Genomic DNA, 16,728 nt, shown 5'->3' with positions numbered 1-16,728 from the left:
TGCTAAGAATGCTTGTGACTCTGTTGAACGAGCAGTCAGGACAGCTGGCAGTGAAACACCGGCCTGATTCTAACAAGTGTGAATACGTGAAGTAATCCAGGACGAAACTGTCTGTGAAGAGATTGGGACACCTTTTCATCCTGTCAGCCACACTGCGAATAGTTGGGTGAACACTCAGAATGGTTTAGTTCTTTTTAGGTAGAATGCTAGGGCTCGTCTAACATCCAATAAGTGAAGACATTGTTCATTCCTATTTGCATGTGGCTTTGGGTAGAAGACAGGTAAGTAGATTGCCTGATTGCTATGAAATTGTGAAACCACTTTTGGGAGGAAATGGGTGAGGACGTAAATATATATTATCTTTAAAGAAGAATGCGTAGAGAGGCTCTGATGAGAGGGTAGGGAGCTCCGACACCCTTCTGACCAAAGTGATACCTACTAAGATTTTTCCAGGAGAGGTATAATAAGGAGCACATTGTCAAAGGTTCAAACGGTGTTCCCATAAGCTTTGAACAAGTTCAGGTTCCAGAGAGGAATGGGCTCTCTTACTTGACGGTATAACCTTTCTAGGCCTTTTAGGAATCGGACAGACATGTCATTTGAAAAAACAGACCGGTTATCTACCCTGGGGTGAAAAGCGGATATTGCTGCATGGTGAACCTTGATAAAGGAGATTGCTAAGCCTTGCTGTTTTAGGTGCAATAGATACTCGAGTATGTCTTGTATGGATGAACACATGGGCGAGACTCCACAGTGGGATACTCAAACAGAGAGCCATTTCTACTTTGAGAGGTAAGTAGCTCTGGTGGAAGGCTTTCTACTACCTAGTAGGACCTGATGAACTTGCTCCAAGCAAGGCTGCTCTCTGGGATTTAGCCATGGAGCTTCCAGGCTGTTAGATGAAGGGAGCTCAGGTTCAGGTGGAGCATCCAACTGTGGTCCTGGGAAATCAGGTCCAGGTGCAATGGATTGGACTTGCCACTGAGAAATCTAGAAGAATGGGAGAACAACAGTTGGTGAGCCCATGCTGGGGCTATCAGAATAACATGGTCCCAGTCCTGCTTGATCTTTTGCATCACTCTGCATGAGCGAAAAAGGGGAAGACGTATAGTAAAGATGTTCCGTCCAAGGTAGCAGAAAGGCGTCCATGATAGAATCTGCACTGTGTCCGCATAGGGAGCAGAACTGGTGAGACTTCCTCTTGTACCTGTTCACAAACAGGTCTGTCCGGGAAGTCCCCCATTGCTGGTAAATGTCTCTTGCCACATCTGGGCAAAGGGACCACTTGTGGTGACTGGAGAAAGACCTGCTGAGGCAATCTGCCAAGTCGTTTTGTGTTCCCAGATAGTAAGAGGACTCGAGGTTGGTTGAGTGGGCTATGCGAAACTCCCATAGCTGCACTGCTTCTTGACAAAGGAGGGAAAAGCAAGCTCCTCCTTGCCTGTTGAAGTAAAACATGGCTGTAGTGTTGTCCATGGAGAACAGCCAAGTTTCTGCCCATAATGTGAGGCAGAAAGATGTGAAGAGAAAGTTCCACCGCAGACCAGCAGCAGATTTTTTCTGAGGGGCCCCTGGTGAGCTCCCCATCCTACTGCTAGCACATCTGAGACCAAGGACATTGATGGTTAAGGTTGTATAAAGGGAACGCCCGCACAACCATGAGCGGGTCCAACCACCAACTGAGAGAGATGAGGTACCATGAGTACAGTGTCCAAATGGTGGTGGTTTGGCGAGGCCAGCCACATCTGGAAGAGTCTGAGGCACGTTGCGTGTTGTACCACATGTGAAAATGAGGCCACATGACTTAAAAGTCTCATACAATTTGGGCTGTTGTGATTAGATGGCCTTTAAGGTGTGTTATCAGGGATCCAACTGAATGAAAACACCCTTCTGGGAGGAAGGCCCTGGCCTGAGTACAGTTGAACGCCACCCCAGTGAACTCTAACCTGTGCACTGGAGCAAGGGCAGACTTTTCTGTATTTATTAGAAGGCCTAGGGTGAGTTGGACACCACCTGAGCCTTGGATTGGCCCTTGACTAGCCAGTCATCTAGACAGGGGTGCAGGTCTACCCATAACCTCCTATGGAAAGCTGCCACTACTGCCATGCCTATTGTGAACACCCATGAATCCGCAGACAGACTAAATGGGAGGACCGTGAATTGGTCGTGTGAGTGGTTCACTATAAATCAGAGGAAACATATGTGTCCTTGGTATATTGATATATAAAAATAGGCGTTTCTTAAATCTAGGGCAGCGTACCAATCCCCAGGATCCAGGGAGAGGATAATGGTATCAGGGTGACCATGGGGAACTTTATTTTCTAGAGATAGTTGCTGAGCTTCTGGAGCTCTAAAATGGGTCTGAAACCTCCTTTGGCTTTTGGGATTAGGAAATAACGGGAGTAGAACCCCTTCCCTCTTAAATTCTGTGGAACCTCTTCCACAGCTCCCACATGAAGGAGAAGTTGAACCTTCTGAACCAGAAGTTCTTTGTGAGAGGCGTCATGAAGAGGGTCAGGGAGGGGTAGAAATAAACTGGAATGCGTGCTCAACACTCAATGGTCCATGGTGATATAGGACCACATACTGAAAAGTATGAAAGTCGGCTTTCATAGAATCATAGAATATCAGGGTTGGAAGGGACCTCAGGAGGTCATCTAGTCCAGCCCCCTGCTCAAAGCTGGACCAATCCCCAACTAAATCATCCCAGCCACGGCTTTGTCAAGCCTGACCTTAAAAATATCTAAAGAAGGAGATTCCACCACCTCCCTAGGTAACACATTCCAGTGTTTCACCACCCTCCTAGTGAAAATTGTTTTTCCTAACATCCAACCTAAACCTCCCCCACTGCAACTTAAGACCACTACTCCTTGTTCTGTCATCTGCTACCACTGAGAACAGTCTAGATCCATCCTCTTTGGAACTCCCTTTCAGGTAGTTGAAAGCAGCTATCAAATTCCCCCTCATTCTTCTCTTCCGCAAACTAAACAATCCCAGTTCCCTCAGCCTCTCCTCATAAGTCGTGTTTCAGTCCCCTAATCATTTTTGTTGCCCTCCGCTGGATGTTTTCTAATTTTTCCAGATCCTGTTTCTCCTTTATTTGAAATCGCTACCCCTTCCTGCTTCTCCACGTGGGCACCAATGATACTGCCAAGAATGACCTTGAGCGGATCATTGCAGACTATGTGGCTCTGGGAAGAAGGATAAAGGAGTTTGAGGTGCATGTGGTCTTCTCGTCCATCCTCCCCGTGGAAGGAAAAGGCCTGGGAAGAGACCGTCGAATCGTGGAAGTCAACGAATGGCTACGCAGGTGGTGTCGAAGAGAAGGCTTTGGATTCTTTGACCATGGGATGGTGTTCCAAGAAGGAGGAGTGCTAGGCAGAGATGGGCTCCACCTAACGAAGAGAGAGAAGAGCATCTTCGCAAGCAAGCTGGCTAACCTAGTGAGGAGGGCTTTAAACTAGGTTCAGCAGGGGAAGGAGACTAAAGCCCTGGGGGAAGTGGGATACCGGGGGGAAGCACGAGCAGGAGCGCATGAGAGGGCAGGGCTCCTGCCTCATACTGAGAAAGAGGGACCGGTCAGCGAGTTACCTCAAGTGCCTATACACAAATGCAAGAAGCCTGGGAAACAAGCAGGGAGAACTGGAAGTCCTGGCACAGTCAAGGAATTATGATGTGACTGGAATAACAGTGACTTGGTGGGATAACTCACATGACTGGAGTACTGTCATGGATGGATATAAACTGTTGAGGAAGGACAGGCAGGGCAGAAAAGGTGGGGGAGTTTCACTGTATGTAAGGGAGCAATATGACTGCTCAGAGCTCAAGTATGAAACTGCAGAAAAACCTGAGTGTATCTGGATTAAGTTTAGAAGTGTGAGCAACAAGGGTGATGTCGTGGTGGGAGTCTGCTATAGACCACCGGACCAGGGGGATGAGGTGGACGAGGCTTTCTTCTGGCAACTCACAGAAGTTACTAGATCACAGGCCCTGGTTCTCATGGGAGACTTCAGTCACCCTGATATCTGCTGGGAGAGCAATACAGCAGTGCACAGACAATCCAGGAAGTTTTTGGAAAGTGTAGGGGACAATTTCCTGGTGCAAGTGCTGGAGGAACCAACTAGGGGCAGAGCTCTTCTTGACCTGCTGCTCACAAACTGGGAAGAATTAGTCAGAGAAGCAAAAGTGGATGGGAACCTGGGAGGCAGTGACCATGAGATGGTCAAGTTCAGGATCCTGACACAGGGAAGAAAGGAGAGCAGCAGAATACGGACCCTGGACTTCAGAAAAGCAGACTTCGACTCCCTCCAGGAACTGATGCCCAGGATCCCCTGGGAGAATAACTTGAGGGGGAAAGGAGTCCAGGAGAGCTGGCTGTATTTTAAACAATCCTTATTGAGGTTACAGGGACAAACCACCCCGATGTGTAGAAAGAATAGTAAATATGGCAGGCGACCAGCTTCGCTTAACAGTGAAATCCTTGCTGATCTTAAACACAAAAAAGAAGCTTACAAGAAGTGGAAGATTGGACAAATGACCAGGGAAGAGTATAAAAATATTGCTCGGGCATGCAGGAGTGAAATCAAGAAGGCCAAATCACATCTGGAGTTGCAGCTAGCAAGAGATGTTAAGAGTAACAAGAAGGGTTTCTTCAGGTATGTTAGCACCAAGAAGAAAGTTGAGGAAAGTGTGGGCCCCTTACTGAATGAGGGACGCAACCTAGTGACAGAGGATGTGGAAAAAGCTAATGTACTCAATGCCTTTTTTGCCTCTGTCTTCACGAACAAGGTCAGATCCCAGACTGCTGCACTGGGCAACACAGCATGGGGAGGAGGTGACCAGTCCTCTGTGGAGAAAGAAGTGGTTCGGGACTATTTAGAAAAGCTGGATGAGCACAAATCCATAGGGCCGGATGCGCTGCATCCGAAAGTGCTAAAGGAGTTGGCGGATGTGATTGCAGAGCCATTGGCCATTATCTTTGAAAACTCATGGCGATCAGGGGAAGTCTCGGATGACTGGAAAAAGGCTAATGTAGTGCCCATCTTTAAAAAAGGGAAGCAGGAGGCTCCTGGGAACTACAGGCCAGTCAGCCTCACCTCAGTCCCTGGAAAAATCATGGAGCAGGTCCTCAAGGAATCAATTCTGAAGCGCTTAGAGGAGAGGAAAGTGATCAGGAACAGTCAGCATGGATTCACCAAGGGCAAGTCATGCCTGACTAATCTAATTGGCTTCTATGACGAGATAACTGGCTCTGTGGATGAGGGGAAAGCGGTGGACATGTTGTTCCTTGACTTTAGCAAAGTTTTTGACACGGTCTCCCACAGTATTCTTGCCAGCAAGTTAAAGAAGTATGGGCTGGATGAATGGACTATAAGGTGGATAGAAAGTTGGCTAGATTGTCGGGTTCAATGGGTAGTGATCAATGGCTCCATGTCTAGTTGGCAGCCGGTATCAAGTGGAGTGCCCCAAGGGTTGGTCCTGGGGCCTGTTTTGTTCAATATCTTCATAAATGATCTGGAGGATGGTGTGGATTGCACCCTCAGCAAGTTTGCAGATGACACTAAACTGGGAGGAGCGGTAGATACCCTGGAGGGTAGGGATAGGATGCAGAGGGACTTAGACAAATTAGAGGATTGGGCCAAAAGAAATCTGATGAGGTTCAACAAGGACATTTGCAGAGTCCTGCACTTAGGACAGAAGAATCAGACTAGGGACCGAATGGCTCGGCAGCAGTTCTGCAGAAAAGGACCTAGGGGTGACAGTGGACGAGAAGCTGGATATGAGTCAACAGTGTGCCCTTGTTGCCAAGAAGGCCAATGGCATTTTGGGATGGATATGTAGGGGCATTGCCAGCAGATCGCGGGACGTGATCGTTCCCCTCTATTCAACATTGGTGAGGCCTCATATGGAGTATTGTGTCCAGTTTTGGGCCCCACACTAGAAGAAGGATGTGGAAAAATTGGAGAGAGTCCAGCAGAGGGCAACAAAAATGATTAGGGGACTGGAACACATGATGTTTCTATGATCTGGTATCATGGGAACTGGTACAGAGTCCTTGAGTGTCCCATCGAAACACCAGCTTAGAACCCCCTGGATGTCTGAGGGTGGGGGTGGGGAGGCATTGACACTGAGGTAGAAGACGGTGGTGGCCTATACCTAAAACCCCTTCTTCTCTGCGGATCCTGACTGGCAGCTGGGGCAGAGAACCAGATGGGCTGTTGAAGTCTGTAGTACTTCCTTGAAGGAGCTGGTATGTACAATGCCAGAGACTTAAGGATCATCCTGGAGTCTTTTAGACTATGAAACTTCACATCAGTCTGATCTCAAAAGTGCGAAGTTCCTTCAAAAGGTAGGTCCTGAAGGGTTTGCTGAACCTCCTGTGGGAGTCCTGAGAACTGTAGCCACGAACTCCTGAGCATGGTCACTGCCGAAGTCAGAGACCTGACTGCAGAGTCAACTGCATCCAAAACAACTTGCAACCTCGCCACTGATTTTCGCTCATCCACCAGTGAAGAGAACCCTTGCCTAGCATCTTGTGGGAGCAAGTCCTTGAATTTCTGTATGGAGTCCCACATATTAAAATCATACCTTCCCAGCAGTGTCTGCTGGTTTGAAATTCTGAGTTGTAACTCCCCAGTAGGATAACCTTTCCGACTGAACACATCTAATGTCTTTGAGTCTTTTGATTTTGGGGCTGCACCCTGATGACCCTGCCTTTTTCTCCCATTAGCAGCAGCTAGCACCAGGGATTCCTGGGAGGAGAGGAATGGATGCACAGGAACTCATAACCCCAGCAGGAGCAAAGTATTTTTGTTCAGCCCTTTCTGACAAAGGGAATGGGACGTGGAGATCTGCCACAAGGTCTTAACAAGGTCCATAATGGCCTCATCGACAGGCAGGGCTATTTCTGAGGGGCCCGTAGCAGCTAAAATGTCAACCAGGCTATTGGAGGACTCTTTCACTTCCTTCACCTGTATGCCCAGACTTAAGACCACCCTCTTCAACAAGACTGGTGCCATGATGAAGATGCCTTCACTGAGGACAGCATAGCCAGCTTCCCTTTTGATGGTAGCAAAGGGCATGGTACTGAACAATGACAGGATCCAGTGGGTTCCCTCCTGTCCACAGGCACCGATAACACCAACTCTTGAACTGCCAGTGGTACTGGTATCTGACTGCAGCAAACGCCTCTGGTGTGGTCATGCTGTGCAGCAGATGTAGACAGCTCTTCTGGTACCGGATTGGATGGTGCCTACATAGGCACCAAAGTGAACGGTGCCAACTTTTGTGGTACCGAGGCAGAGGAGTGCTTGGTTTAGATTGCACTCTAATCTGATTCCCATGCCTGGCTGTCTTTGGTGCCAGGGATCGCCTCTTCTTGACTGTCTCTGTCTTGTGCCCTTTCCTTGGCACTAGGGATGGTGATCGGTGCCAGGACTTTGGTACGATAGAAGGAGTACTCCTTACCGACACTGAGGCATTCAGTGCAGAATCCAATTGGCTTGGCTGAAATGGAGGTCTCAGTGCTGCCTCCATGAGCAAAAATTTTAGCCTGGCCTCCCGGTCCTCCTTCTCCAAAGCTTAAAGTCCCTACAGATCTGGCAATGGTCCCCCTCGTGAGCTTCTTCCAGGCACTTCAGGCAGCTTGAGTGCAGGTCACTCAGGAGCATAGACTTGTTGCAGGAGGCACACGGCTTAAAGCCCTGTGACCAAGGTATGCCTCGGAACCGGGGAACAGATAAAACTCCACTAAAACACTAAGTTACAGAACTTCACTAAAATTAGCTATAAGTGACTAAAAACTGACTACAACTAACTATATACATAAAGAAAAAGACCACTGAGAGAGCTTCTAAAAGTAAGTATAGCAGTTCCAGTGACTGTCACAGGCAGTAAGAAGGAATTGAGGGGCCGCGGGTTTGGCTGGATGCTTTATACCAGCACTACCAAAGTGTGGCAGCAGAGGGCACTCAAGCTGCCCGACAGGTACCACTGACGGAAAAAATTGCAGTGACTGTGCTCGGGCATGGACACACCTAGAGTTGAATGTACATGTGCAATCACTCGAACACACTGTGCCACTCACAACTACAATGGATGATGGAATCTGCACTAGTGAACTAGTGCATGTTTACCTAAGAGTCCTACTCTGAATAAGGAATGAGCAAACTGTGCTGAATGCACAACTGATCCTTACTTTAAGTGTGCTGTTCTTGGCAGTCAGCTGCTGCTCCAGCTGTGATATCTGGCTGGTGGAGTTCTCACGAAGTTTGGTGAGGCTGCCTTGGAGTCTCTGGACATCTTCTACGAGCTGGGCAATTTCACGTTCTTTTGCAGCCAGTTCCACCTCCAAGCTAGATCGCGTCAGCACCTCTATGGCCTGCTCCTAATGTGAAAGAAATAACATTATACCATATCAATACAGGCAACGTGCTCAAACAGGAGGCAGTTTGGTCAGGACCAAGCATGGAACTGGAAGTCAGAAACTCCTGATAGAGAGAACAGATTTAACTACACCACATGGGTGTTGGGAAGACCCAGGAGTTAATATCTGCATGGTGCTTTGAAGATACAAAATGCTCTATTTAACATTATTGAATATTATTAATAATAGTACTTCTGGTAATGAAATCTTGTGCTTTAAAAATAATCAGATAGTATGCCATTTCAGAAGAATGGGGGGAAATGTTTGACCTATAAATTACAATCTGAGTCAGACCAATGGTCCATCTAGCCCAGTAACCTGTCTTCTCACAGTGGCCAATGCCAGGTGCTTCAGAGGGAATGAACAAAACAGGCAAACATTCCCTGTTATCCACTCCCAGTTTCTGGCAATAGCCATTGATGGGCCCATCATCCATGAACTTATCTAATTCTTTTTAGACCCCCCCCGCACACTATAGTTTTGGCCTTCACAGCATCCCCCCCGGCAATGAGTTCCACAGGCTAACTGTGCGTTGTGTGAAGAAGTACTTTCTTTTGTTTGTTTTAAACTTTCCTCCTATTAATTTCATTGGGTGACCTCTGGTTCTTGTGTTATTTGAAGGAGTAAATAACATTTCCTTATTCACTTTCTCTGTTTCGCTCACGATTTTATAGACCTCTATCATATCCCCCCTTAGCTGTCTCTTTTCCAAACTCAGTAATCCCAATCTTTTTAATCTCTTCTCATATGGAAGATGTTCCATATCCTTAATCATTTTTGTTGCCCTTCTCCGTACCTTTCCCAATTCTAATATATATTTCTTGAGATGGTGTCATCAGAATTGCCCATAGCATTCAAGGTTTGGGCATACCATGGCACATCCCCATTATTGTGGCTTCCTAGCTGCCAATAGCTCCCAGGACAGTGAGGCAGGAACTAGGAGGGAGAAAGATAAGGGAAGAGGGAGATGGAGCTATGTTTTATCTTTTTCACCTAAGTTTTATGGGACCAGATAGGGCCTGGGTAAAGTAGACTTGCACCCCTGACCCCACCCCATTCAATCTCAACTTCTTCCCCAGAAAACAGACCATATAGAGAGGTCAAGTATTGTGCTGTAGAAGCAGCTTCCATGCAGAATTGGAGCAAATCCTTGTGCAGAAGGGATACTGCATGTTTAGATCTAGGGAGCATGATCTAGCCCAATACTTGGTGCTTATATAGCAATCTTCATTCAGAGGCTGCTAAGCACCTTTACAAACTTTAAGGAATAGATCTCACAATATGCTGAGGTAGGTAAGTACTCCTTTTACTAATGGATGAAGTGGGCCACCCAGACGGCGAGTGACATGCCAAAGCTCACACCATGAGTCAGTGGCGAAAACCCAATCCATAAATGTTGACACCTAGTCCCTCTTGTTACAACAAATGACACTGCCAGATACTGGATACCTATGTATTTTTCAGAATAGAAATAACTAAGTGCCTTTTCCATATCTTCCCAAACACTTAGCTTGATTTCCAACGTCTACATACTAGTGTCGTATCTCATACAGAAAGGTAGAAATCTGAACAGCAGTTAATAATGCCCTCCTATTACAGTGAATTATACTTTTTATCTTGAAAAAACCCTCTAATTTGCTTGCATCAAACATCATAAATTGTGTAACTGTCTACTGCATATCTCTATTGAGATCAGAACACAAGTTTGAAATAAGACAGATAATAATCATTTTCATCCTGCAGTAGTCGTCATATTAAATATGAATGAGGTGCAAAAGTAGTATTGAACACAAGCAAAACCTAATGCTAAAATAAAAAGGCTGGAATATAAACTGGGAAGAGACCGGTAATTCAAAGTTAAGGCTAATATTTTGACTTTTTATTTATGCTGTTAGGCCTTGATTCTGGTCTAGTTAACTTCAGTGAGAATATCACTGGGCACTTAAAACAGTCTTTAGGCTTTTTGCTTTGTGACACAACTGTACCAAAAAGTACTTTTAAGGCAACTATGTATTCTTCTGTCTGATATCGAGCAGTGAATGTATTTGGTTCAAAATAAAAAAGTAGCATATCAGGAATAATTTTTGTTAAATTAGTCAGTTGCAATCAGAGCCAGTTTTCCATTTTTTTAAGGTAACCACCACCTACTATTCATCTGGATAGGCTAAACTCAAAAGGAATTTTCCTTTCAAATATGACAGGTTTCAGATCATGGTTATTAATCCAGAAAAATTCTGAGGAATGTAATACTATGTGCCTGGAAGGTCGAACAGGCAAAGGAATAGTGTAAACAATCTCCAAAAACAAAACAAGTACATCTATTTCATTTTAAAATACTTGTAGGAAGACCAAAAAAAAAACAAAAAGTCAATACAAATAAGAAAGAGAACACATAATATATCAGTTTGTTAACTTTTTCCTATTTCCTTATGAACTAATTTATCATAGCAGAAGGAGATATTCAGTGAAAAAGATACCACATAGTCTGAAACGTTATTTTTAAACTTTCTTCTAGAACTATATTCTAAGAACAATATGACACTAGGTAATGCTCCGATAGGCCACTAGCACAATTCTTTGTTGGTTGAAATCACTTGGCCTACCCTACAGCCTCATGCCTCACTATGTATCCAACGCATGTGTTAATAACCTATTAATGCAAGCCCTGTTGTACGGCATTGCTCAATTTATTTTTCTGCTGTCGCAGCGTCTATCAACTCGAAAGAATCTTTGATAGCTGCTGCTATCTGTCTGGACTCCCTGAGCAGTTGCTGAATGAGTGCTGCCCAGCTCATACTAGCATCCAAAGAGCAGATGGGATTTCCACTCCTGTCCCCCGTCTTCGACTGCCTCCAATCTCAGTGAATAGCTTGTCCAACAAAAATGTAACCAACTTACAATTTCCAGGAACACAATTCTGTTTCAGCTAAAATATTAGTCCAAACAGATATTTTTATAACTGTGAGCATAAATTGAAAGAGCTGGACTGCAGGAATGTCAGAAACCTGTAAGAGTAGGTAAATATTTTCTCACCACATCAGGTGCCTTCTGGATCTGTGTAGCAAGCTGGAGAGATTTGTTAGCTGACGAGAGCTGCTCCCTTAAGGTTTCTGCCTCTCTCTGAGCCACCTCTGCCCTCTGAAGGAAATGAAAAGGGGTGAAAAGAGAAAGTACAGTCAGTTTAACAACTGACAATTATTACAAGAACATTCATCAATTCATGCCTGACTGACTATAATTGATTTTCCTAAACACTGAACCTAATAAATGTTAGGAAAAATACATAGAATGTGATGGATTTTTATTTTAAACAGTACAAGGAGGAAATAATTGAGCGATTATGACAGTAATTTAACGCTAGGAGCAAGGAATCCCCTGCTGATACTAATGCTGTGGCCCACTGAATTTCCCAGACTGAATAAATACAAGTGGAAATGGAGACATTTTATTCAATTTCTTTCTATTCTTCTACACCAAGCAGATTTTATTGCAGGATTCCTCATGGGAATAATTCTCACAGGAAACACTGAATTAAAAGACATTCTGGCTATTCTCCCTAAAATATACAAATGCTTTGGGTTATCTTTCCTCAGCAATTATTTGCCAAAAAGTGAATTGTGAAGTTTTGTCCATTTCAGATGTTCTATTTATGTAACAATGTTTAACCCCTCCAAAGCCAACAACTTTGTATAGATCAGATACCAGCTACTGACAATTTCAGCAATATCTGATAAGCTTTTGGGGGGCAGGGACTTTTTGTTCTGTTTGTACAGTGCACAACGGGGTCCTAACCATGACTGGGGCTCCCAGGAACTACTGCAATATAAATAATAATTAAAAAGATTAAAAAACCCATAGGTTTCAGGGGAAAGAATGTTCATACAGGAGTTTGGGTGGCAATTGGTGGATCACAGGTGACTTCAGAGAGCATGTGGGAGAAAAAGTGCTTTCTACCACCTGTTTTCAAGTTCCAATTAAGAAAAACAGCACAAAAATCTAATTATTTTTTACAGCACACCCCGCTTTTGGCTTATTAGAAGTAAAAATTATTCTTATCCACCCTAATTATTACCTGCTCCATCCGGTCCCACCAATTAAAATATCACTCCTCTTCCAGTACAAATCAACTACAATCATCTTTTATGCCCACTGCTCAGACCATATTGCTCCTTTTTCTGAATCCCTCAGCTGGTTCAGTCCTGCCTCCAGATGAAGCACATGATACTAACAATCACTCTAAAGACTGTGCAATGCTGCCCCTATCTACACTGCAAATCTTGTCTTTGTGATCCAACTTGTCCCCTTTACTATGCCAATGATGTGCTCCCTTTATTTTCTTCTCCCACTCTCACCTTCATGCTTTCTTCTACACATCCCTTTACACCTGGAACGATCCTCCTATTTCTGTGAAACATACTCCCTCCCCTCATCAATAAATCCTTCCTGCAAGGTCCACAAACTAACAAAAACAAAGCCTATATCCATTTGCTTGGTGTCACCTGTATTTTTTGTCTGATCATTGTCTGACTTTCAAATTATAAGTGACACTGAGCAGCAAATGTGTTTTAATTCAGATCTCATTCAGCATACTATCAGGAATTAAATATGTAATTTGTGATACTTTCTTGCAACATTTTGATGATTTTGCATAGGTTTCACAATAGTTGCTGAGAACAAATGTGGAATTGTACAAGTTCTAATAACTAGTACGAGACACTTAATCAGCGTACCATATGTGTGATGCATGAAAAGATGCCTGAAGCAGTCTTTTTCTGGTAATACTATTCCTCACTAAAGGGAAACTAAACTGGTTTCCATAGGTGGATAAAGTTGGGAGGGAAAACTGGATTAGCAAGTCTTATTGGGATAATTTATTTTCTCTCATTTACATTAGATGAATGTGAGAAAATATCAGAGGGGTAGCCATGTTAGTCTGTATCCACAAAAACAATGAGGAGTCCAGTGGCACCTTAAAGACAAGCAGATTTATTTAGGCATAAGCTTTCATGAGTAAAAAACCCCACTTCTTCAGATGCATGGAGTGAAAATTACAGATACAGCCATAGATATATTGGCACATGAAGAGAAGGGAGTTACCTTACAAGTGGAGAATCAATGTTGACAAGGCCAATTCAGTCAGGGTGGATGTGGGCCACTCCCAATAATTGATGAGGTGGTGTCAATACCAAGAGAGGGAAAATTGCTTTTGTAGCCACCAAAAGAACCAGCCACTCCCAGTCACTATTCAAGCCCAAATTAATAGCGTCAAGTTTGCAAATAAATTGTAGCTCTGCAGTTTCTCTTTGAAGTCTGTTTTTGAAATTTTTTTTTGTCGAAGGATGTCTACTTTTAAATCTGTTATTGAATGTCCAGGGAGATTGAAGTGTTCTCCTACGGGCTTTTGTATGTTACCATTCCTGATGTCTGATTTGTGTCCATTTTTACATAGAGAAGAATAAATAAATAAAAATAAATTAAATAAATAATAAAAGTTTCCCTCTTTTGGTATTGACACCTCCTCATCAATTATTGGGGTGGCCCACATCCACCCTGACTGAACTGGCCTTCTCAACACTGGTTCTCCACTTGTAAGGTAACTCCCTTCTCTTCATGTGCCAATATATCTATGGCTGTATCTGTAATTTTCACTCCATGCATCTGAAGAAGTGGGATTTTTTACTCATGAAAGCTTATGCCTAAATAAATCCGCTTGTCTTTAAGGTGCCACTGGACTCCATTGTTTTTGAGAGAAAATATTTATCTAATAATTGCTAAATAGCTACTGCAAAACAGAACAAGTTACTACACTGTGTTGTTACTACATCTAGTGTTGTATAAGTAATGGGTTTTGCACCCTTAAGCAATTCTGCTGATGGCTTCCATTCATAACAGCATTGTTTTGAGAATCTATTCACTCTGCATGCAAATAAACCACAGAGGATATTTCTAATAGATATTACATCTGCATATACTGTAAGCTGTCAGCTGCCCTTCCTTCCCACATAGTTTCCCTAGCCAATTTAGCACATCTGTTGTAATCTTGTGAATAATAAATATTAAACAAGATTTCATACTATGCATTGCTATGAAAGAAATCAACAAACTTCAGACAACTCTGATTGGAAAATATGGAAAAATATGTTTTTTGTTTTTAAGACTATATGCTCTTCAGGGTAATGACTGTGGATGCCTCAGCATTTGAAAAGCACTTAGTAAACTTCTGGGTGCTCCTGCAATATAAATAATAAACTTACCATACAAAAAACTGTGGAAAAAGAACGTTAAGGTTGCAAAATCAAACACTCAAAAGTTGGAAATGCCACAATAAGGCTTCCTGTGCAATCTTAGTTGACCTCCCCTTGTGCATACGCATTATAATACAATCTTCAGTTGCATGATCACGCGCTTCCCCCCCCCCCCCAAAGGGCTCTGAATCAGTGCACAGAAGGCATGGTGCTCAACAACTAAGCAATTATTCAATATTTTATTTTATCCTTGTTGTTCAATGACTAGCCCTGTTACTTATTTACTGCTCAGTATTCAAAGTCTGCTCTGAATAGTTATTCATTTCCTCATAGGTTTTTCTATGGCTTTTGTCACTATAATATCTGAATGCTTCACAAAAGTAATGTATTTTCACTCATCCCCTGAAAGAGGAATGGGTATTATCCCAATTTTATACATGGACAACTGAGGCACACAGAAATTAAAGTAAAAATTATTCACTAATTTTTGGTGCTCAATTTTGGACAACTAGAACCTGATTCTTCAGTTTACTTTACATTCCATAGCACAGGGGTGGCCAACCTGTGGCTCCGGAGCCACATGCAGCTTTTCAGAAGTTAATATGCGGCTCCTTGTACAGGCACCAATTCCAGGGCTGGAGCTACAGGTGCCAACTTTCCAATATGCCAGGGTCTGCTCACTGCTCAACCCCTGCCCCTGCCCCCACTCCACCCCTTCCTGCCCCCTCCCCTAAGCCTGCAGTGCCCTCGCTCCTCCCCCACCACCCCCGAGACTCCTGGACGCCACGAAACAGCTGATCGGGGGGGGGGGGGTGCAGGGAGGGAGAGGGAGGCACTGATCAGTGGGGCTGCCGGGGGGCAGGAGGCGCTGGGAGCAAGGGGAGGGGCTGATGGGGCTGCTGATGTATTACTGTGGCTCTTTGGCAATGTACATTGGCCACCCCTGCTATTGCACATTGTAGGTTCATAGCACAGTTCCCACTGACTTCAGCTGCAGCGATGAGTTCTCAACACTTCCGCAAATTAGACTTGAGGGTCTCAAGGTGGACACCAGGAAATGAGGAACACACAATTAGTGGCCATCTATGACAAGTTTGGCTTAAATGATTTGCCCACCACCACACTTCTCCTCTGGTAGAGGTTTGGATAAAATCCAGTTCTCTAGGGGAGCATTCAACTGTCTTAACTACCTTTCTCTTCCTGCAGTCCCCTGCCTCATTCACTATAAACCTTCCAACTTCTGCCACAAACGAAGCATGGGTCCTGCAGTCAATGGCCTCCTTCATTACACAACCCTGATTTCTCCATAGAACACAATCCTGTCCTCTGAATAAGGCACTTGTCCTGTGGAAAAGGGGAATATGTCCCAGTCTTCTACCCACCTTGACTCCCAGTCCCTGTTTCCTTGTCCATCCAACCCAGTCTTTCCCTCCCTTCGTTGCTAGCTTCCATTTCCAGTCTCCAATCACAGTTTGCTCCATGCTTCCCCGACGCCAGCAGGGGGAACATCGAGAGCAAAGGAGAGTCTCTCTGCTATCAGTTCCGGTGCCCAGCACCAAAGCAGCCTATATCAACCAGAAGCAGAAATTGCAAGGAAAGTCCTGCTCAGCCTGCATCCCCAAGTTGGAGAGTACTCAGTATTGACAGAATCAGAGAATTTAGTTGCCAAACTATAACAAGTCTCAACTGAGGATGTACAAACTGAGATTTCTCAGAGGCTTAAACAGACCAAACTTGGAAATTTTTTTGCCACAGGAACAACAGATTGCACATCCTTGATACAAAGGACACCTGCCTTTGCCAAGTTTCAGGTCCCAGCTCCGAAGTATGGAGGCACTAGAGCTTCTTACCAAAACAGTTACAAGAATTTTAACATGGGAAAAACATTTTCCCATATCTCATTCTCAGAAATGGCTGTGCAGTTTTTGCTGAAAGTTAGGGGAAAAAAATCAGCCTGAGCCAAATACCCAGCCTGGGAAACTTCTGTCCAAACTGTTAAGTGTTTGGCAAAGTTCAAAACACGGCGTCTTTTAATGAGAAGTGTCAGTTAAGTCAGTA

The 16,728-nt window shown here is 44.2% G+C and overlaps 1 protein-coding gene across 10 annotated transcripts in view; it reads right to left on the bottom strand.

The window, feature by feature from the left end:
• The window catches only part of CUX1 (cut like homeobox 1), a 402,508-nt gene that overhangs the window by 121,845 nt on the left and 263,935 nt on the right, over positions 1-16,728 (bottom strand). For all 10 annotated transcript variants that reach the window (XM_073315649.1, XM_073315650.1, XM_073315641.2 and 7 more), the window contains 2 exons: positions 11,459-11,563; positions 8,198-8,386 (listed from right to left, as the gene is read on the bottom strand). In XM_073315649.1, the coding sequence (XP_073171750.1) occupies positions 8,198-8,386; positions 11,459-11,563 (294 nt within the window). The remainder of the gene's footprint in view (positions 1-8,197; positions 8,387-11,458; positions 11,564-16,728) is intronic.

The sequence above is a fragment of the Lepidochelys kempii genome, chromosome 17, assembly GCF_965140285.1.
Source record: "Lepidochelys kempii isolate rLepKem1 chromosome 17, rLepKem1.hap1, whole genome shotgun sequence".
NCBI lineage: Eukaryota > Metazoa > Chordata > Testudines > Cheloniidae > Lepidochelys > Lepidochelys kempii.
The sequence above is the reverse complement of the archived record's forward strand: the minus strand, read 5'-3'. Positions and strand labels throughout refer to the sequence as shown.